Source organism: Chiroxiphia lanceolata, chromosome 7, assembly GCF_009829145.1.
Source record: "Chiroxiphia lanceolata isolate bChiLan1 chromosome 7, bChiLan1.pri, whole genome shotgun sequence".
Classification (NCBI taxonomy): domain Eukaryota; kingdom Metazoa; phylum Chordata; class Aves; order Passeriformes; family Pipridae; genus Chiroxiphia; species Chiroxiphia lanceolata.
In genome coordinates this window covers 5864588-5888363 of record NC_045643.1, presented here as the reverse complement: position 1 = coordinate 5888363, position 23776 = coordinate 5864588, and the positions used below count along the sequence as shown (strand labels likewise).

At 38.7% G+C, this 23776-nt stretch overlaps 1 protein-coding gene across 1 annotated transcript in view; it reads left to right on the top strand.

Annotated features, from left to right (window-relative positions):
* ERBB4 (erb-b2 receptor tyrosine kinase 4) overlaps window positions 1–23776 on the top strand; it is a 610912-nt gene that overhangs the window by 430518 nt on the left and 156618 nt on the right. Inside the window, exons 6-12 of the mRNA XM_032693564.1 lie at window positions 3885–4003; window positions 7654–7795; window positions 9214–9327; window positions 10317–10443; window positions 14554–14627; window positions 16151–16241; window positions 17710–17909. Coding sequence (XP_032549455.1) covers window positions 3885–4003; window positions 7654–7795; window positions 9214–9327; window positions 10317–10443; window positions 14554–14627; window positions 16151–16241; window positions 17710–17909 — 867 coding nt within the window. The remainder of the gene's footprint in view (window positions 1–3884; window positions 4004–7653; window positions 7796–9213; window positions 9328–10316; window positions 10444–14553; window positions 14628–16150; window positions 16242–17709; window positions 17910–23776) is intronic.

Sequence of the window (23776 nt, the reverse complement as noted above, 5' to 3'; positions counted from 1 at the left end):
GCACAACATAGGTTTAAAGTAATAAACTACAGAAAGACATACGCCATTGGAGTTTCAGGGAGATATGCAGATCACACATTTCTACTTGAAAGAGCCACTCTACAGCCTTTTACCTTCAAGCCCATTCTGCAGCCTGTGATTGTTAGGAGTTAATTTTATATCATATACTTCCTCTTTGCCTCCATGACCTCACTGCACCTTGGGCAAACAGTAGGACTCAAGGGAAAGGCTGGCAAAGCACGTTTCTTCTTTGTATTTGCTCACGATGTGTTTTTCTGCAAACTGTGTGAAGCAAAGAATGAGAATATGAGTAGGGGCTCAAAACATAAAAATGCAAGTGGGGCTATGCTTTCACTGCCTTTGTTTCTGACTTGAAAAGACATGCCTGGCTTTCAAGCTCCTAAGTGGTGTTGTTAGATACAAGCTGGAGAGAGGATGAATGGTATCATAAACACAGTGTATACCTTAACCTCATCACCTTGGGAATGCACATCTTTCAAATGTGTGTAGGAAAACACTTCAGCAGCATTGCATCCCAGTGTCAAACTGTTTCGTTCCTAGAAACAACTCAGAAGTGTGTCTGCATTTTAATAATTTCATTTTTTTATTGAGTCACTGAGGCAAAGTATTCTAATGAGCCCCGTCCCAAGATAAGATTTAAATTGTTTTCCTGGGAAAGGATAAAAAAATGAAAGATCTTAATCCATGTATTTCATTTCAAATTACATATGGAAAAAAATCAAAATCCTTTGTTTTTTTCATGAATATCATCTACCTAGGCAACATTGCTTATGTTGCCTTCCAGCAATGTCTCTGTGTTTCTAGCTCTGTCTGAAACACCACCTGCATCTAACTCCGTCCTAGTGCCTCTCTAAATGTGACGAGAAAATTCATGTATTTAAGAAGACAACTAACAGGAAATTTAAATTAAGCTGTTCTGTTAGGAAGATAGAATTTCAGGGTAATATTTTACACAGTTAACAATCCATTTTGCTTTTATAATTAAAATATTAGTAAATGTTAGCATGGAGAATTTGAAAGCTAGATGATATTATTTGTTTCAGGATCAGGAAAGGATAATGTGGAAATACTTTGAACAAGAATCTGTTTTTCAAAGAATTTTGGGCACCCACTGAGTAGAATGTCAACCACTTTAAAAAAATCATAATAACAAAAGCTTTTACAAGTTACTAATCAAATTTGAAAATCTGTGGTTATGTTGTTACTATTTTTGCTGTTGGTGTCTACTAAGAGTTTTAGGTGGAAAATTGAAACTTTTACAAATTGGATACTTTATTAAAATGACAGATTATGCAGTTTGTCCAAGAGGAATGTAACTGAAACAAAAGAGAAAAATCTAAATTAAAATATAGACCCAAATGAGGGAAAAGACAAATAGCCTGTAAATAAAACCTGAAACATTAAACATGCTCCATGACTCTCTGTGTGTACAGAAGTTTGGTTTGAGCATAATTATATTTATACAGTCTTTGTTCAGTTGATGCTGCTGAGGAGAAGGTGCCAATGCCATAAGTGCCCAATTAGAGCAGCAAAAGGTGAGTGAAAGTCTTGTGGGGCAGACAAAGAGCTGAACCAGCAGCTTGGATCAGTCAGAGTAACCCAGCATTGCTGCTTGAAGCCAGCATCTTTAATTAAAACCCTTGTATTTCTCTAATAACTTTACATGTTCATAACACTACTTCATTGATTTCAGTTATTTCCCATTTTTTTCTTCATAGATTTATAGTGTCCTGACGTAGTTAAAGATTAAGGGAAACAATAAAGGAGACTGATTATTTGCACACATATATGAGGTGCTGCTCATTCCAACCCCAGCACAGCTTATTGCTATATTGCAGTGAAATACTGGTAGAGATTGAGTCTCCTCCAGAAACCTCTCCCAATGCATGGAATGTTTTTTCAAGATCTTAATGTTTGTCCTGTCACAGTTCTGTGCAGAACCCTCTGAATCTTTGGGATCCCACACAGGGTCAGTAGGCATCCAGGCAGGTAGTTGTGGTGACCCTCATAAAATCCGATTTGAAACCTGGGCCCTCAGCTGTGAGGACCTTTTGGAAAGGTCTTAAGTCACAGCTTTAAAAATCAATTGATTGCCTTTGGAGGAAAGTGTCTGGGGAAAAAAGCTTCTTGTCTTTTTAGACCAGTGCAGCTACATACATTTTCTGTGGGGTTACCCCATGACAATGATGAAGCTGAGCTGGTGAGTGATGTTTATTGACATCTGAGCAATCAGAGTGTTTCAGGACTTCAGACTATACATAGAATTGCCTTGTATTTGTTTTGTTTTGGGAAAAGCCCTTCATTGCAGACTGTCTTAGATATGGGTCCTTAAGAATATTCAGGGCCCACTGAGCTCATTTCTGTCATGATGTGTGGTGCCACTGAAGATATGCCTGACAGGTCCTCCTCAGTCCTGGACCCTCAATAGCAGTTGTAATGCACATATGGCGAGCAGTGAACCAGAAGATGTGTTGTAGCCTCTTCCTAGAATAAAATGTTGGCATTTCTGTTGGCATTGTTTCTTTTCCCAGCAAAATAAACAATTAAGGAGAAAAGTGACAGACCTTTGCTGTAATTGTAAATTTTGCTTCAGGAAAATTCAGTGTTCCCTATCCTGAGCAGCATGGTAGAGGTCCTCATTGAGCTGTGCCTCATCAGAAGCAGAATATGTTTTTTGAAGGCATCCTTCTCAAGTATTTTGCTGGCAAGGGAACCATGTTCCTCCAGACCAGCCCTCGTGTGAGAGACGCTCTTGGTTCTTTTAGAAAGGAAAGAAGATGGAATTCCTCTAATAGTGCATAATTTTATTCTATAGATTATAAACAATCACTTATTTTTGGTTATTTACATTTTTATGTCCTAAATAAATATTGTGCTCAGCAAGAAGCTTTGGCATTACATTAAGTATTTCTGGCACGTAGTGGAGGGAATTTGTTTGGAAACTACTTATAAAGGAGTTACCAATACATTAAATAGTAGAATTGAGCATAAAGTTGTATGGAATTTTGCATTCTCTTACTTCCTGTAAAGTGGTTTTTGTAGAGAAGTAATTAAATGCTTTTAACAAAATAGATGTTAAAAGTTAATTACAGAAGCGTAACATCTCAGCTTTTATCACAAGACAGCTGACAGCACAGCTTCCTGGCGTTCTCAAGGTGGTGGTGGTTGGTATAGTCATTTGGATAATATTAATTTATTTTTTGTAAATTAAGATAGCAGCTATAGCTAAGTAAGGGAAGGAGGATGCTTCACTCCTAGACCATTGTTTGCACAAGACTAAGCCCTGAGGTACAATGGTGTGGTACTACAATCCAGTTGGTAGGTATAGTTGTTTCCCTGTGAACAAAGACAGGCTTGTGTTACATAGAATGGTAAGTGGTGTTTCCAAATGTGTTCCAAGGTTGTTGTCTGTTCTGTTACCATTTGTCAAACTGATTGCCATCAAGAGCAGCATTTGGCTCTGACATTGATGGCCCCACTCTGAATTTCACTCATTTACTCAGTGTTGCAATTCTTCGTGGGGAAAACTCACGTGGAACTGGGCTCTTGTGTTTTGTGAGGGTTTTTTCGTATCCTCTTTACAAAAACTAATGATTTGAAAACACTATTCCACCTGACTTTCCAGGAATAAGAGCACACACTTTGAAAATACTTTCTCCACAGTCCTGGAACAGCATGTAGTTCCTAAAGAGGGTATCGTGTGGGTATCCTGGAGCATACGAGTGGCCAATACCACTGAAGCTGTTATCTTAAAACTTGAGGGGTTTTCCAGTATGTGGTTTGTTGTTTTCCTCAGTGTGCAGTTAAAGAGCTCTCTGCTTAGCCCTGAACCTGACAAGGTGATTTTTCCTGCCTCTCCCTAGTAACGAAGACAGTGTGTGCGGAGCAGTGTGATGGACGGTGCTACGGGCCCTACGTCAGCGACTGCTGCCACCGGGAGTGCGCGGGAGGCTGCTCCGGACCCAAGGACACCGATTGCTTTGTACGTGTCTCACTCCTCGTTTTCTTCTTCCCAGCAGTCACGCTGCAAGTTCTTTATGCTTCCATCCCTGAAAGGCACAGCTTTGTCCCTTTTAATGTCTGGCATGCACAGTCCCAGCTTCAGACTGCTAAATTTTAGCATTTAATATTTTTCGTATTTATATTAACGTTACTTATCTACTTAATATTGCCCATTAACAGACTTATGAGATTTGTAAATACAGATTTGGAACCATTAATATGCTAATCTCTGTGATTTTTATCTTTTGCTTTTCCAAAATTAACTTTTAGAGGTGGTGGGAAATTTTTAGTGGTATTTATCACTACGTTTGAGCATTGCTTTTATTACTGCTGTGTGTGCTTTTCATATGAAAGTCAAGAATACAATTTAGCTTCTCCGTGAAAGGCGTTCCCTGTTACTACCAGATTTCATTCAAATTCAGCTTTTTTACCTGGCATCCTTCTTCATGGAGATGGAAGGGAAGTGGTTTCCAAAATGTTCTACCTCAATTGCATGCTGCTACATGTACTTCAGATGGAAAGAGGAAATGGGTAACTTTTTCCTGAAGGAAGCAGACAATCTGAACATACAGGCCTTTAGAAAAATTTATCTTATTTGTAGTCTGTTATTTGTAAGAGCAACTTTAAAACCCAACTCTGATCTTGAAAAATGTGTAGCTTGTCGCGCTGGGTTGCAGAGAGACATTTTGCTACTGTTTTCAGGAGAAGCAAACCTTCTAAAGAAGCCTAGAGTTACAACATGCACAGAGAACTGGATTTTCAAAGGTACTCACATGACTGAAGAGAAAAATATCTAGGGAATTGACTTCCAGATAGGACTGGGAGGAGAGTATGGAAAATTGCAAATGTTCTGAAACTGTGGGTGAGTGATAATGAACAAGCAAAAATGAATCTTTCTGTGACTGGCCCTGAGACTTGCTCACTGTTCAGATATCATTTGTTAGTGGTAGGTAGTGTACTTCAAAACCACATTCTAAATGTTGTTTTTTGGCTTCTGATGGAATGCAGTGGTGGCCACTGTTAACAGGTTTTACTAAAGCTGTTCTCTGTGGCTTTGCATGAGTAGGTGTTCAGCACATGTGGTATGGCCAATCCAGTGCTCACTGGAAGTTCTGTGTTGGCTTTGGACTGGAGAGATGGGAAAATGACATTCTTTCCCGTGTCACGTACAGTCTAAATAGGCAAAGGGAAGTGGAAAAATGCAGTTATTGTTCCCATATGAGTGTTGAGGAACATTCTGAAAGCTGATGTGTTGATGTATACCCGTTTTCAAAGGTTAAGGACAAGTTATTGGCAGCGTAAGTTGTGTAGTACCGCAACCTGCAACAAAAGGAGTTAAACTCCCTGAATTGTGGCGGTCATGGAAATATGTATGCTAAAGATCAACTGGCATGTTTGTTCTGATCCAGCAGAGAAGCACCCAGGGCTTTATTCTCATTCAGTCCTGGCCCCAGAGCAATGTAAGAGAAATTCAGCAGGGGTCTGGCAATTTTCAGGACTAGTCATTACTTGCTTTGACACGGTGGGTGAAAAGTGTAACCCTTTAGGCTATAGACAACTGTTCTTAGCTTTCAGCTGAGACACAGAACTTTGTTTTTTCCCTGTACATTTCCCTGTGCTTTTATTCACAAATTAGTGGTGTTTAGCACAGAATGCTAGAAATTTGCATATATTACTGAAGCAATTATAAATGTATACAAAGAGTTTTAATAATAAATTAAAAGTTCCAAAATCTTCTAGATCAGTTTTTGCTGAGAATTGCCATCTCTCCAAAGGGTATTGGTGTGCTTTATGCATTTGCTAAACCGTTATCAGAGAATTGTTAAGTAAATGATAGAGTACCTTTTAGGCCACTATGTAAGAAATGGGCTAAGGAAACAAACTAAATTAGTATATAAGCAAAAGTACAGTTTATGAAGCATTAAAAATCCTTTGGTGTATTATGGCAGCTTGCAACAGCATCCTGTTGTAAATATGGTTTTAATATTTATAGATAAAAGTCATCCATCCACCTCCATATGCTGCCATACAATCATTTGCATATTCAGTTCTAAAAGCAAGACAGTAATCATCATCTGACATAACTACAATCGAACATGCTAAAGCAAAGTTTTAAAGATGTTCTCATCTTGGATTCAAACCAGATCTAAAACTTGAAATACATAGGAGGGCCTCATTGAGTGCCCAGTGGAACCAGAAAAGTGACACCTGTTGGTTGGGTGGACTTCCCATCCAGTTCTGAGTAAAGTAATTGACTGTATTTATCTTTGTAAGGAAAAAAAAAATAAATCTGTTTCTGTGAAAAACTGGCAGGTTTTGCAATAGGCATTTTAAAGAACCAGAAAATACAGAATCAGCAGTTTGGCTTAGCTTGCTCCAGGACAGTGCCTTCATCATGGATCCCCCTGCTTGTCCTTTTCAGCAGCATATATTGTCCTTGGGTGCATTATTAGCCTCTCCTTTCTGAAATCTGACATGACAAGTAATGTCCCTCAGTCCGAATGGAGATAAGAACTGTTAGTAAAAGCAACAGAACAGAGAAATCTTTTTCACTTTTCTCTCAGTCCCAGCCCTGGAGGGGAGGGAACAGGACACATGTGTTGGTATACTTGTTGACTCTTTAAAGATACAAAACAATCTATATTTTTTAAAACCTGGAAAAGGACCAGAAGGATTCATTCCTAGACTAACACTTCTGAAACAACCTGGAAGACAGGTTATTGAGGAACCATTGTCGAGTAACATGGTTGCTTAAACTGCTAGAGGGATCCAAGCCAGGCTACAGCTTTCATATTCATATAAATGTGACATTCACGGTATGCTTTGTGAAAATTGCTCCAACTTTTTTTATAATCTGTGGTTAAAACCATAGACACGATATGTAATGATAAGGAATGTCAAAATCAGTAGGGTTTTTTTCTATTACTAATTATCAACCTTGCATGATCAATTATTTTCCCTGCATACCATTACTTCCATTATCCACACACTTGCCTTTTCATTTGTCAGGGTCCTGTCCTCTGTCAGCTGTGCATGGTAGAGCTTGAATGCTAAGTGGTTCTAAGTCCTATTTTCTTTTCTCAGTGTGTGAAGCAACTGACCTTGTTAAACTTGCCACTTAGGGAAATGACCCCCTGCTGTGCTAGCTCAAAAGAAGTTCTTATCCCTCTTGCTTTCTAATTGGGAATTTTAGTTTTCAGCTGGATGATGGACTCATGCTGTAAGGAATCTAAAGGTTGGACCTCTGAAAAAGTCATTAGCATTTGTTTAGACTGACTATGATAAATAGCTGCTCACTCTTGGCACTTTCAGAATGTGCTATCAAGTTGTGAATTAGTTGCTTGCAAGTAGTAACAGTAGTTATGAAACAAACTACAGCATCTTTTTGTTTTTGTAGGAAGTGTTGTAACAGTTAATGTTTCAAATTAAGGAGGCTCACTGAACCTGCTTAATTTGAAAAGTCATGTATTTGCCAAGATCCTAGCAAGAAATGTTAAGTAGCCAAAATGAAGGTTAGAAAACTATATATCACATGCCTTATGTTGCAGCAAGCCTGTCTTTTAAACCTAAAAAAACCCAAAAGCAGCTATATGATTTAATTTAATATTTTTTGTCTCCCTTGTTTTGCAGGCCTGTATGAATTTTAATGACAGTGGTGCATGTGTCACGCAGTGCCCCCAGACTTTTGTATACAACCCTACAACCTTCCAGCTGGAGCACAATCACAATGCCAAGTACACCTATGGTGCTTTTTGCGTCAAAAAGTGCCCGCGTAAGTGCTGTGTTACCTGCCTTCTCCTGTGGTGAGGGAAGTTTGAGTTGCATTTCAGGAGCCTTAAAAACAATGAGTGCATAGCACCATCCCTCAGATCCCTCCACATGTGTTCACAGCCTGTAATAACTCCGTCATGTGTTAACTAAAGGCAGTGACATTCTGGGTACTTCCCAGGTGTCCAATAGTGATTTTCCTAAAGAAAGGGGCTTCACTAGGTTTCTGTTTTCATGACCACTGCTTGTGACATTCATGCTGTAGATCAGTATTTTCAAATTTCAAAACAAACTATTAAAATACTTAGTGGGATTGTGAAAGGGTAGAAATTTTTGTTTCGGGAAAATAACAATCCAGCACCTGGCACCAACTGCTTTCATGATACTGCTGCCCTTTTCTTAACTTGGAATAATGATGGTTTGACAGAAAGCTACTCCAAATATTTTCTGAACAGTTCTGTCCCAATCAGGAGTAAACACATAATACTGACAACAATGCAGTCTTAAAACTCCAGATTAAAATTAGAGGGGAATAGGGAGTTAAAAAAAGAATAATTCCATGCATGTGAAAAACACATGCTTCTGAGATACCAGCCAACAAGTAACATTAAAAATTACAGGGTCATCACTTACACCATCTTTGAATCTGCTGGTTTAGTTAGAAAGAAAAATAAAGGAAACAGTGTTCTTGCCATCCTTTTCATTCCTACCGAGGTTTACAGTTGTGTTGTGTGATCTGTAATAAATGGAACCATAATTCAACCCAAACCAAAATTCAAATTTTGAATATCTGTGAAGGAGTTCAGATTGACAGTAGGCTGAGCCTGTGTCTGTCAAGGCTTAGTTCTGTCTGTAATAGTGGTGGATTATTTGAAGAAAGATTGGGGTTTTTATGAAGCTGGTATATCATGCGCAATAAGGGGTATAAAAATTCTTTGCTTAAATACTTCATTGAGCTTTTCCCATTTTTTTTCTTTTCTTAACAGCATTAAGCTTTCAGTTAGGAAGGATCAGTCTATATCCCCTTTGACAGCTGGTTTATGTGGCAAAATTTAAATACTTGCCATTGTCTTGTACACTGGTTTATATCAGATGTATTGATTTGTGTGTGTGTATGAGAAAGGGCACAGCATCCTGTTTTATTTCTCTCCAACGACTGTAGCTTTTTTTTACTACAAATAATAATAAGGCTAAACTGGGAGAGGAAAGGGGATCAGGCCTGACCATTCTGTGATTCACTCATTTTCATAAGTCTACGAAAACGTGTCTTTGCTTACTTGTACACTTCTGAAAACAGTGAATGGTAAATGTTAATGTCAATGGAAAAGTGCTGAGGCAACAATATGTATTGACACAGAGTCCAAAAACTTGTGTCCCAGCATCATTATTCACTTTCTTCTAATATATTCTTTTTGTCTTTAGACAACTTTGTGGTAGATTCCAGCTCTTGTGTTCGTGCATGTCCAAGCTCCAAGATGGAGGTTGAAGAAAATGGTATTAAGATGTGCAAGCCCTGCACTGACATTTGCCCTAAAGGTAGGGAGTAGTTCGGTATAAATTTTCTTGAATGTAGCAGAGCAGGGTGTTATTTTGGCATGAAATACCCTTCATGAGTGCATTGTAGAGTATTAACAGCCTTTCTTGAAAGTTTATTGAGTTGTAATGGTGATAAAACCAAACTAATTACTTTTTATTAGATACAAATGAAGGAGATTTCTCTGTTGGTTTTAGAGAAATCTGGAAGAATTCTTGATTATGTTATTTTAATGACAAATTTTTCCTGGAGGTGTTTTAGAGCTGTCCTTTTATCATTCCAAAGGGGGCCATACAAAAAGCCCTGACTTCAATGTATGGTATGTCTCATACTTGTCAATACAACATTAGGTGTCCATATATTTCCTCTGTTTTTTAAAAATGTCTCTCTTTTGCCAGAATCTTCTACCTCCCTTCTAAGTGTCTAAAACACAGAGTAGTGATTCTGCTGTTGAGAAGACTGAAATCTGTAGGTTACTTTGCTGTCCTAGACTCCAGTAGGGATACTTTTTGCTCCCTGCTTGAAGGTCTTCAGAGCAAAGCACCATCATTTTTCCCATGTGGGCCTGTACCACTTTTCAGTCCTAGTGGAAGCCGTATGTGGCTTAATTGCAGTAAAGAACTTTTTTTTTTTCTGTTTGGATAGGCAGTTTGATGCATGAAAATACCCATGTAGTGTTCCTTACTCTCTCAGGAGGAAAGCTAAGTTATATGTTTACGGCTGGATTGAGTGGTATTTTGTGTGGTTGATACTTGCCTTTAGATCCCCTGTGAAATACCTTAACCTGTGTACCAGGGTGTCCTTCTGTGGCAGGTACTTTAGTTTATTGTTTGTTTTAGATTGACACGTGCTCCCTTGGGAATATGGGTCCCGGGTGCTGTTTGAACACCTCTCTGCTGAATGAAATGAAGATTCGTGTCTATAAGGTCAACGTGTTTTGATTCAGTAATTGTTTTTCCTAGTTCTTTACATAAGCTCCTTGTTTTGGCAGCATGTGATGGCATTGGAACAGGAAGTTTAGTGTCAGCTCAAACGGTGGATTCCAGCAACATTGACAAGTTCATAAACTGTACCAAGATCAATGGCAACCTTATTTTCCTTGTTACTGGGATTCATGGGTAAGTGAGAAAATATGTCATGGTGCCAGCTGAAACCAATTGCATCCACCTCTTAATGATGGCTGCAGGCTTCTTTGATGGAATAGCGGATAAATTAGTTTTCTGCCTTCCATTATGAAGGAAACCATTGCCTTGATTCTAAAGATTCAACTTCTAGGAAAAGAAAGGATGAATCAGATTGTTAGCACTAAAAAGAGAAAAGACAACTATGATTTTTGGTTACTTTATGAGATCCTCAATACTGGCTTACAATAATGGCTGATTAGAGAACAGAAGGGAGAAAGGGAAGCTACCTTACGTGAGTTTGGTTTAAATCTTGCATGACCAGTAGTGTGACCATGTGCAGAATATGCAGAGAGAGCCTTGCTTAGCATAACTGGTCATAGCCTGGGTGGCTCTCACTGCATATATGTACAAAGTATCCAAGTTTCAGTTGCAGTAATACACAGAACTCACTGGTATTTAAATCCATTTTTGGTTTAAATATGGCTGCATATTGAATAAGCCTTAGTAACGGGTTGAAGATGTGGAGATAGAGAACCAGTGTTTTCAAGTCTCTCCGGTGTGTTCTTCTGGAGGAGAATACATCAGCCAGATAACTGGTGCCTTGCTGTTCAATTTGGTACAATGTGAGTTTGCCACTGTAGCAAAGGTGAATTCGTGGGGCAAATGCTACAAGAGTGGGACGTTCCCAAGGAAGGCAGACGTCCTCTGGTTTGATGTTCAGGTGAGGTCCAATGCAATGCCACTTCCTTTCATTGTATTCTTTCTGTCACTGAGAGAACACACATTCATTTGTATCTTCTTACTAATTCAAGCCTTCATGTTGTAATCAGCCGTGGTGGATTACATGTGACACTTTGAGGTATTTTTACACCTATTAAAATGAACAAAATTGTCAGAATGCACAAGTATGATTAAACCTTCTTGTCCCTTTGTTGTGATAAGTATACAGATATTTTGTGGTACATTAACAGTATAAAATATTCAATTGCTTTTAATTGTGTAGTTTTCAAATTTTAGCTTGCCTTTTAGATTCCTCTGAGCTTTCAGCATTACTTGCAACTAGTTGTCAAGAATTGATACCTGAAATGCAGTTCCCAAGCCAACACCATGTTTGCAGCTTTATGGCATAACAAAAGTGTGATTAATTGAATGTCTGCAGATTGATCTGAAACAGAATTCTGTCATGAGTAGTGCCAGCAGGTTTTCATTTACTCTTTCTATAGATTCTGATACGTGTAGATTATAATGAAGTGACTGACACTAGGCTGGCTGGCTCAAAATTCCCTACTAGGTGAGGTGGAAAGAAATTACTTGTTTCCATGATTTGTTGCAGTGACTGGTTGTAACGCTTCACCTGCTACTTGACTGCAGCCCTGAGCAAGGCAGCTGACAGCCCACTTCAGTGGGGCCCTGCAGCTCAGTGGTTCTCAAAAGGCCAAGGAACGTGAACTTTGAGTCTGTAGCTGGTCTTCTCATCTCTTCAGCAGGGAGTGCAATAGGAAAGATTAATGTAGCATAGGGAGGAAGAAGGACTTTCGTTCAGGTGGTTTAAGGAAATGCTGCTTGGAACTTGCTGAAACCCTGGAGGAGGTAACACAGTAGTCAGTGCTCAGGCCATCACTTTCTGATCTGGCCAAAATGACTGGCCAGGAGGCTGATGTAAATCTGTTAGATCTCACACGACAGGAAGAAATCAAGTAAATGCAAGACAATCAACTAGAGACCATGAAAAATTTTGTATGGATTAATTCAGTGCATTACATGAAATGTAATTTTGAGTATGAGAACTGCTTTTGTTGCAAAAGTTGTAGTAGCTGCAAAGTTATGAGACAAGTCTCACTAAAAAATCTGTCTAAATTAAAGGAATCAAACCCAGTCCTGAATAAAACTGTATTCACCTGAAAAATATCTAAATTTGAACTATAAGCGGGGGCTAAAATAGTTTGTTCGATATTATAGAAGAATAGGCCATGCAATGTTGAAACTGTGCAGCACTTAGTCTCCCATTCTTCATGAAGAAAACTCACTTCAACAAGTCTAAAGTATGAGGACACTGAGTTCTGCAACCCTAAATTGTTCTACAGCATAAATTACAGTAGTATATATTAAAGGAAGAGAAGAAGATTGGAGAATGAATCTCATAGTAGCTATATTTCTGGAACAGGTTTTTGTTTAAGATTTCTGTTACATTTTGCAAATCAATAATATAAAAGGGAAATTTAAAAAATGACAGTACCTGCACAATTAGTTTATTATATAAATGGACAGTATAGAACAACAGCGATCTTATATATTTCCTCTCCAGCTTTCACTTAACTTCTTTTACAAATTTGTTCCTCAGAGTGAACTGCAGCTTTTAGAAGGATGAATTTTTAGTGTTTTATACACAGTTATTTATAATATTTTATATATAAATTTGATAATTATGAGTTGGCTTTACCAGTGGCCAGAAGTTAAGTGGGATGAAGGTGGACCTAAATTTTGCTGAGTCAGTAGTACTTTTCTGAGCCAATGTGTATGGATAAAGTGATCTTTATTAGGATACAGATCTGCTGCCTGAGACAGAGACAGAAAAAACATTGGCTGGAAAATGGGTAGGACCTGTATAGGTCAGATGCAGCTTTGTCTCCACTGTTTTCTTCTGGTTGGGGTGCTAAAAACTCCAACTGCCTTCTGCTTATGTTGCTGCCTGTGACACGATGGGATATATCAAGGAGAGCTGTGATTAAGGGTAGACACCCCCAGCTCTAGCAGCAAATGCTACCTCCTCCTTCCCCCCACCTTGCAGCAGGAGCAATGAGCCCTCAGTGCTCACCAGCTTTTTATCTTCCCTTTAGTTCTCCATTTCCAGTTTCACGATGAGCTGGAACTAAGCTGATAAAACATATCAGACATTTACCTGTTTAAGGGGCTTAAGTGTTTATCTGCATTTTTAAAACTATTTTATCTTAGAATTTAGAGGTCCAATTCAGCAACCTCATGTTTATTACAGGCAAGGGTTTTCCTTTTTTGATGTTAATGCATTTTGAAAGCAAAGGTACTGTGTTTCTGTTAGGTAGTCAAAACTTGTTATTTAGTTTTCTGAGAGCCCCAAATTGTTAAAATTGAGTGTATTTGATGCTTCTGTGGTCCACTGGGCTTTATGCTGAGATTCAAGAACTCATTTTGTTGCTGCTAGCCTGGAGTCACCTCCAGGATGGTTAGAAGTGACCCCATCAGTCTGTCATCACGTAGACTTGTGAGGTCTCTCCCCAAAGACCCCCTAGTTGATTACCTGCATATTTCAATTCCAAAAATGGTGTGTCCTGGAAAGCAGAAGGAGGAGAAGGGGAAGTGCATGCTCCATATTTACTGTGGCTGTTTCCTACTCTCAGCAAACCCACAGAAATACCAACACACAACATTAAAGAAAGATTTTTTTTTTTAAAGGATTTTTGTTTGGTATAACCTTCTTACTGGCTTCTTAGGGGGCCAAAGTTTTATTTACTGAGTGATGTCACTCTCAAAATCAAGGTCAGCTTCATCTTTGTATGCTGTAGCATATCTAATTTTGAGATTCTAGTTTTTGGGGCTCATTTAATTTCTCTTGTGACAAACTTGCTTGGCAGAGATCTGTACTTTTTGACACTCCCTGTTCAACATATTCTAAAAAGTGTGCCCTTTACATGCCGTGTATCAGGAACTGCTGGCATGCTCTTAGCTTTGTTTTCATTATAGCTTGTCACTTGTTTGAGGAGCAGTTTTGTTAGTCCTGCTAGTGCAGTATTGCAGCTGTACCATTTCAGCTAGTATTCCCAGAAAAAAACATTGAAAATTCACTTTTTTTAGAGAGGTCACTCATGGTTGTTTCAAATTCCTTCATTTTCCATAGCATAAGTATTTGCTAAGACAATAATGATGTTAAGCATCATTATTTTCCTTCAAGATGACTTGGGAGAAGTTAGACACAGGTCTACAAACACCAATATGCTGAAGAAATCTGGCTCATATGCTTCCTAAAAGCAAAGTGTTGAGCACCTTAATGCTGCTTTCTACATGGTATAGTTTTGAGAACCTAATCTTTTATTATTTAGAGCATCACATTATGTGTTTTTAATCTTTCAGAGACCCGTATCACACAATTGCTGCAATCAATCCAGAGAAATTAAATATCTTCCAAACAGTGAGAGAGATAACAGGTAACACACTTCTGATTTCCTATAATCTGAACTTCTCCTTTTGTGTTTATGGCTGTCACTTGTTGGGTTTTTCTGAAGAACACTGGGTACTTTTTTCTTTAAGCTCATCCTGCTGTCATTTTTGTTAAAGTTTAATGCAGAACAACGTCAGTATTAGTTGACATTCACAAGTGTGTTGTCCTTTGCTCATGAACACAGGATACCTGTTACATTTGGGGTATCAAGACCTTACTGCCAAGTGGACAAGGGATCTTGGTCCCATCTAGCAAAGCAGGACAAATGTTGCAAGGGGGTACACCTAGTGAGGAAAATGGTGCTGAAATGTGGGAAACAATTGTCTTTACCTGAAAATATTTGAAATATGCCTTGGAAAAACAGACTAGCCAATCTGCTTTTATTAGCTGCTTCCCTTGGTCTAACAGAAGATGCTGCTGCAAATTAGCTTCTGTAATTTTAAGATAGATGTATAATGTGTGGAGTGGTAGTGCCTCCCATTTTTTGTGACTTTTCAGTGGAGTCATAGAACTAGAACTCAGTACTTTTGTTTTCTTGCATTTTGCTTCTTGTTGTTTCATTTGGGGGACAGGGAGGAAGATACTACAGCTCTGAGTTCTTATTTGATTGCTGATTATGCACAGATAGGGAAATGCAAAAAAATAATTCTATTACATGCACAAAAAAAATACCTTTGGGCACTACAGCTTGGTTGTAGCTGGGTAGAGCTCAACAAGTGTTAGGCATTTGAAACAAGTTCTCTCCCACGTGCTTTACCTCTCAAAAGTTGTGTTTTTTCAGCAAACCAGTGGGATTAAAACTGAAAGCAGACTCTTTGTCTTCCCCTAATTAATGTCAAAGATAATCTGGCATCTGGATGGCTGTAATTTGCCATTCTTAAGAACAGTAATTAACAGTCTGAGTTCTGCTACTTAAGTGGAATTACCCCTGTGCTTTACTATGTACTGCATTTCAGTCCAGTAGAGTCCAAACCCAGGAACTGCACTCTCTGGAAGTCTGTGTAGCACAAAACAAGTGGTCCAACACACCTGTGCAGAGAGTGCTCTGGTGATGAACAGTCCTCACCTCAGAAATAAATACAAGTGCTTTGTTATAGGAAAGTCTTGCCATTTTTAATGAATCACGATGGAACTCTCAACTTCTGGCCTCAGTCTCTAGCACATTTTAGAATGGCATGGTGTTAATTCAGGCAAATCTTCATTTTATCTGCTGCTGCTGTTTACAGAAGGCTGGGAAGCCTTGCAAGGTTCCAGCCCGTGTTTGGGTTCTCCCTCACTGTGGCTGCTGAAAGTGGATGCAGTGCTGCTGTGACCAGTCCTCCTGTGCTTTCTTGGAGGAGACAGTGGTGAGCAGCCTGGGAGTCTGCAGCATTCCTTATTCATTTCTTTGTCTCAAACCAGCACTGTCTTTCATTTATAGGCTAGGTCTGTCATAACTCATGTATGTGGTAAAGCAGTCTCCATGGTTGAAGTTATTGATGTTCATGTGTTCACCTTTTCCTCCTTCAGGGTATTTGAACATACAGTCATGGCCTGAGAATATGACAGATTTCAGGGTGTTTTCCAACTTGGTTACCATCGGTGGAAGAGCTCTCTATAGGTAAGGTACTTGCTCTGTTGATGGAATAATTTTTTATTAGTATTCAATGATTCTTTGTTCAGTAGCACAGAATGCAGCATCCTGCATTCCTGATAGGAAGGACATCATAAATTGATTTATTTTTTTCTTTGTTCATTACCAGTATCTTTGCTAATTGGTTGTTTATAATGGATGATACCTTCTGAACATAATTATTTAAAAAAAAAAATATTGGTTCATGGCTGTAGCTATTAACTCATTGTCTGGAACTTACATTTTACGGTTTAAAATACCTTGTGAAAAAATATAATTTAAAAGACATGAATAGTAGAACTTAGCCCCATTATTAAGAGTTTGTATGGTCACAGTTGGAAGTGCAGGCTCATGTGCCTGAAGAACAATGTGGTTTTGAGATAAAAGATCAATACAAAGAAGAACACTCAAATCACTGAGGTACCTTGCAGGTGGGAGTGCATATGAGCTTTTTAGTGCTGTGTTTACCAGGGATGTTTCTGTCTGAAAACTCATATTGAGAAACTGGTTCAAAGAGAAGAAAATGTGGTGAGAAATAATGGGGAAAGCACAAGGAGGTACTTAAGTGATATATAGATATAGATATAGATAGATATATATATACAGCAACCCCTTGTTACACATCGTGGAGATAAGTAAATCAGGCACAGGATTCTGCTGGCATCTTAAACAGCAACCTGAGCAGAATATCCATAGCAGTGAAACCTTGAGGTTGAATCACAGCATTCTGTTTCAAAGCAGCAATTTTTATTTGGAACAGCTGGAAAACAATTACAGTCATTAAAATACAATAACTTAAAGGATGCCCAGAAACTGGATATTGTCTTCACTAATCTTCAGTCATAAAATATGTGCAGTCATTTCCATGTTACACAGACAATCATTTACTGTTCCTTTGATGAAAAAAGATGATAACCGCATATTACAACAAAAGAAAAATGAAATGTAAAAAGTTGGCTGTAAAAATTTCCTTGAAAATAACAATTTCTTCCTGTATTACTTTAAATGACATTAATTTGATGCCTGTCAGAAGATGTTTGAATACATTTTGCATGACTTTGTCAGCTTCTCCGTAGCATATAAACAATCATAGTATTAATGCTGTTGAAAAAGAAATCTGAATTTTATTCATTTTTCCTGACAGCACTTTATCTCAAAAAATCTGTTAATGGATGAAACGGAAGTACGTGAGGAGTTCTGCTGGCCTCCTTGGCCTAGTGCTGTGAACATCACAGCTTGTGGCATCTCAATTCTTACAGGACTCATCATTTTCTAGGCAGTAGAACTGGAGGTTGACTCATAAAATACTTGTGTCACCCCAAAATAAAAGTCTTCTGGCCAATTCTCAGTTTTTCCAGAAAGATCATCTTGCCACTAGGAACTAATTCCAGTCAGCTCTAGTAAGTTCTACCTTCTGGAGCTAATTCCTGTTCTCTTACTTTTGTTCTCATCACAGTGGCCTTTCCTTACTCATCCTAAAGCAACAAGGCATTACCTCTCTGCAGTTTCAGTCCTTGAAGCAAATCAGTGCTGGCAACATCTACATAACGGACAACAGCAATTTGTGCTACTACCACACTGTCAACTGGACCAGCCTGTTCAGCACACCCAGTCAAAAGACAGTGATCCATCGGAATAAGAGGGCAGAGAACTGCAGTAAGTACTGCTGCTCACAGCACATCATCTTCTCTATGGCTGCCTCACCTGGGGCAAGAGGGATTCGGTTACAGACAGGTTTACAATGCAGAGAGCAGGTCAGGAACTCAACTGGTGTCTTTTGGAGCTCTATGAACATTAGTGGAGATGAGATCATTTACAGCATTTAAGGATTTGGACCAGTCTGCCTCTGTAGGAAAATGAAATTTTTTAAAGCTTGAACAAATAAAAGGGAGCAGAGAGAGCCCACTGCTTCCTTACCATGATGTGAATTTTCCAGGGTAACAATCCAGTTTCACAGACATGAATCATGAAGGCTCTGATTGGAGTGTTCATGACTTTACAGACTTTACAGACTCAAAAACTACAGCCCTTTCCTTATGAAGTGAGATGAGCATATTCTGCTTCCCCTACCCTGCCTCATCCAAGTGGCCTTGTCTTAATCCAGAAAGGTCACTTTTGGGACTGACTCTGATCACTGACTTCCCCTTTTTTGTATTTGTCCTATCTGATAAAGAACAGTACTTTTAATTGGGCCTAATTGTCTGTCAGGAAAGCTCACATGCCGGTACCTGGGCTGAGATCATAGTACTGAAAAGCCAAAGAAACCTCTGTAGCAGAAGATGCAATTTGCTTATACAGAAAACAGGCAGTAAATTGCATTAATACAAGCATATAGTACCAGCAATACAGCTAATTTTAAGCATCTGTTAGACTGCTAGCAAGAGAGGAGATTCATTAAATTGCTGTACGCTTAAGGGATATTTCTGGGTTTTGTGCTTTGACCAGCCAAAAATATTTTCTTTGGGTTTTTTTTGAGCCTGTGATCCTACTTTTAACTTAAGCTTTTAGTTCTTTTGTTGTAGGTTTGTTTGGGTTTTTCCTTTTCTTTTTCCCTCCCCTCCCTTTCAAGTACTATTCTGATCTGCTTTGAAAGATTTTGTGGCTGCACTCGTCACTGTAGTACACCTTCAGTGTTAGGTGAAACACAACAATAGCTTTGTCACTGCTGCTCAGTTACTTTACTAATCTCTTCTACCATGTAAGAGCTACAGAAAGAACAAAGTCTTGTTTGGTAGGTCTCTGTGTGATTTTGTTGTGGGGTATTATTATTAATAATAATCTTATTATTAGGCCGTCTCTTTGCATGCAAGTTAAAAAATGCCACTTGCTCTCAATGTAGGCAGTGTAATGTGATCAAAGAAAGCTCTATTTTCAACACACCCAACTTTGTCTTGTTCTGATTTAGCTCAGTTGCTCAACATGGGTGAGCTTTGTATCGTTGTCTTAATGGCTTCCGTTCTCTTATTTTTCGTTCTTTCCACCTCAAGGCTTTTTCTTTTCTTTGAGTTCTTATTTTCTTTGAGTTCTTCTAAGGGAGAAGAATATTTGAACATTGAATAAGGTCAGCCTTGCAAGGGGAAAGCATGTGTTTTCTGGAACATTCAAGTCCCTTGAAATTTGGAGGAAAGCTCCTGACTTCTCATGAATAACAAAGCCTTCAGTCTTGCCAACTGAAGCATTTAGGGATGGCTTGTAGTTCCAGCATGCAGTCTGTTTTTTCCTGCCCCCAAATAGAAAGCCAGCTATGAAAAACCATGTATTAATTGGCAAATGGAGATGCTGCCAAGAAAGAGGTGTGCTGCTATGCTTTCCGCTGCAGAGTTACAGGATCAGTTGGTGAGGAACCACCTAGTTCTGTGCTAGCAGGCTAATAACAAGTATACTTTTTATGTCAGGAATGCAGAATTAGCCTTTTGAGATCTCCCATAAGGAATTCCTTGGACTGACAGAAGTCTGAAGAAGCACAAGGTCTTGATGACCATGCAAGAGTCACTAGGGTTATATTCCAAGATCCTGGTGGTCGCATCTTGTGAGGAGATACATGAACTTGTGAACCTTCCACAGAGCACAAGTTTCCTCTCTACCACAGGAAAAACTGCTGACCATGGGAGAAAAATTGTGCTCTTAGTGCCTGATGTCTCATACAGTAATGATTCTTCTTTGCTTCAAGTTCTCTATGACTTACCATATGTCAGAAGACAATGGAAAATCACTCAGAGGTAAACTTTGTAAGATGCTTTTCTTTCAAGGGATAGTGTCCCAGTTGTTTAACTAGTTTTGAGAGCTTGGGGATGTAGCCAAACACATTAGTTTGGAAGATATTCCCATATTAATTGTCAGGACTCCTTTGGCAAATACCTCCTTGCCCTTTCCTGGGATGCTCACTTTGAGTCCCTTTGAAGCTGCCACAATTACTGAAACATGGGCTTCCAGGGCAAATGAAAACTTGGATGTGCTGTCACAGCCCTCACACTGTATGTTTTGTCACTAAATTTGCACACAAAGGGAAAATGTAAACTTTATTTCACTTCTAGCTTGTTGAGGATCTGTTATAATAAAGACTTGTCATTTTCCAGGAAGAAAAATAGTCCTAAAGAAAATTTAGCAGATTTAACACCATGGGAATCTTAATGAGGAAAACAAATCTCATTCATTTCATTTTAAGAAGTCACGATGTCAGCTACAGTGCCAAGGGCCCTTTTAAAAGTGGACTCTAACTTGTGTTCATTAAACAGACTGTGTATAATGAACATAGGCCAGGGGCCAAGTGACTCCAATCCAACTGCAATGGCAGTGCAATCCTAACAGGGAACAGTGGTTTCCTCTCTCTATGCACGTCTGTATGAATGAACTGATTAATGTTTTGTGGCCTCGTGAGGGTCAGCATTAGCTGAGAAGAGCTCTCCTGCTGCTTCAGCTCTGCCTGGCCGGCGGCACCTCTCAAGGGTTCAGTGGGTTCTGCTGCAGGTTAGATGTCAAACTAAAATCTTCACGACTGCTTGGAGTAAGGCAGCACTGTTCCTTAGCACCAGATGCATTCCTCCAGCATCCTTTGAAGCATCTGTCATTTTCAGGAGAGGCCAACAGACTAGGGTTTAGGAGAGTTTTCCCTGTATCTTCCCTGGATGCTCCCTGCATCCCAATGTCTGGGATCTGAGGGCAAGCCTCTAGGGTTTCCATTTCTGCCTTTCATATTTTGCCTGTTCTAGACGCTGATTCTGCCGATGCTTGGGCATGTGCCCATGCCTTCTGAGTGACAAATAAGACTCATCCGAATGGGGAAGGGAAATGAATAAGTAAATATTTGCAGGATCAGCATCCATCCTCTATGGCAGAAATACTGTCTGTTTGCTTGCATAGTACCTAGCAGAGTGTGACTTGTTAATAAAAATATCTAATTTTTTTTTTCACATGGTTTCCAGTCAAGAAACCAGTCTATACCATGATAATTATTACTGCCACTTTCAGATACAGTTATTGTTATTTCTTTGTATATTTTGAATCAGTGTCAGTTTGGGTTTGTTTTCCCCACTACCCAGTGATTGTTAATGGCTTAAAACAAGTTACAGCAAACATTTTCTATCAATGTGTGGCTTTTCTGAAAACTTACATAGGAGTTTCTAAGATTTTCTAGTCACCATCGTATTTAAGTGACTTTTATGATCTATCTCAAGATGATGGTATTTTTTCATACCGTTTAATGCTGTGTTCAGCTGACTCTGTACGTCAGTGAGGAAATACTGAAAAATTGCTGAGGGTGTAAAATTGTTGGGGGAAAATTTGGTCTATATTAGTGCTTCATCTTTGAGATAACACTGACATGGTAGAGTTTGGCAAAACTCTCATTTTGTTTTTTCGATGAAGAGGACTAAGACAATAGACTTCGGCCAGTGGAAAATGTTACAAAATTATCCAGCACACAAAATATACTTTATTCTCCTGATACCCTCAATTATTTAATCTTGCTGTTTATGCTACTTGTTAACTATGTTAAAATAGTCACCAAATACTTCACTGCCTCCAAGATGGCTTTTCCAAATGGTGGTTAAAAGCCTAGGGCACACTTCCCTTTTTTGTAGAATGTTGAAAATACAGGAGGAAAACATATGTGTGTGGTTTTAATAATAATAATAATAATAATAAATAATCCATAAACTCCAGGATACTCTACTGCTTTGTGTTGTCTTTCTAACATTGTCCCATGCAGGGCCAGAAAGGTGGGGGTACCTGGAAAGGATGTGACCTCTCTCTTCTCCACCTTCCATACACACATTCAGGGATATAAATATCAGTATCCAAGCTTGTGATCACCAGGGTGGTGGTCTGTGACCACTGGGAGTCTTCTGAACTGTGTAGACCCTAAAAGACACCTGAGTCTGGGGACAGGTTGCAGGAGGAAATTTGAGGGCAAGGGACAAATTGAGGCTTTAGTGGCCTCTGCACCAGTGCAGTCTGATGGTGTCCCCCAAGGTTGTTTAAGTGTTCAGATGTCAAATGGGCATCTTCAAACTGATAAGCCAAATGCAGATTAATTGGAGAGCATTTATCTAAAATGCTCTCATCTAATGTAAGCTTTAACTGTCTGCTACTATAAACTGTAATGTTAAACACTGTGCATAAAACTCACTTTGTTATGAACATTATTAATGTAGGATGAATGACTATAAAGTTATCTGCCAGAGAATGTGCTCCGGTAGTTAGATTTTACTCTTGCTCCTTGCTGAAGTGAAGAATATACCTTTTTTTCCCAGCATGGGTTTTTTTATGGAACAGTCAGAGGTGGCTCATGTGAAATACGAGTGCACAAAAAATAAAAGTAGAAAAAAAGTGTTCTTTTATACAAAGTTATTTAAATAATTCTTTCAGCTTTAATATCACCTGCAGTGTAAGGTGAAACATTTCTAGGCAAAGATTGTTGTAAATGTGTTTGTTATGAATTATATCAATTTAGCCACCAATCAACAGCTTGAATAAATTCATTAGCAGGCATGATACAAAGCTAATTGAAGTCTGCCAGAGTTTTTCTATTGAGTTCATAGGGCTTTGAATCTGACCCATACATGTACAGCCAAATAACAATAATTATTTTTTTTAGTAGCTGATTTTCCTGTTTTCTGTCTGGGTTGGGGAAAAACACTGAACCCTTCTGCGCCTAATCTGTGTGACCGCATTAATAAAGAATGATCCCTTCTTCTAAAACTCCTGATAAAAATGAGTTCCTGTCAGGAACATTACTGTTCTTTCCTTCCTCATATGGCTCTGTGATATGCTGCAGCTTCAGAACATGCTCAGCTCATGGAAATGCCAAATTATGTGTCTAAAATGGAAGCATTTCTTTAGCCATTCTGATAATTAAAGAAGAGGAGGACAAGTGTAATGGGTTTTTATAAGTTGTCAAAACAACCACTCCCTTCTTGCCAAGATTCATTTGTGAAAACATTTCTGTGACTTAGAAATAAGCAAAAGGAAATTGTGGGTTTTTTTGTTTGTGTTGCTTTTTCATAGACTACAGGCACCGTGTTAGCTAGATTTCAATAGGGTAATCACGATTTTTTTAATTGAAAAGCTCCCTTTTTGTTTGCATAAGGGTTACTCAGTATGTTTTCTGAGGTGTCTTGTAATGCTGTCACTTGCTGCTTGAAGGGATATTTTAGCACAACACTGTGTGTGTGTAAATAAATCCTGATTAGTCTGAGTAGTCTGACAGCTGAGAACAATGAAAATAAAGGAAATCACTGGTAATAAATTTAGATTTACCAAAAAAAAGGTGAGAAAGCAAATAGGAAACTGCCTTCACATGTCAAGTGGGGAAAACAAAATAGAAAAATTACCAATATTCTTAAAATTTAAAATGAGAAGAAAGGGATCTCCAAACCACGTTGGGCTTTTTTTGTTGCATGACAGGTACCTAAAGTGAGTAATTGATTAAAAACCAAAACTATTCATATAAAAAGTTTGCTTGATTAGAACTGGGATAGTCTCTGGGTTTGGGGTTTTCCTTCTTTTTTTTTAATTTGCTGATA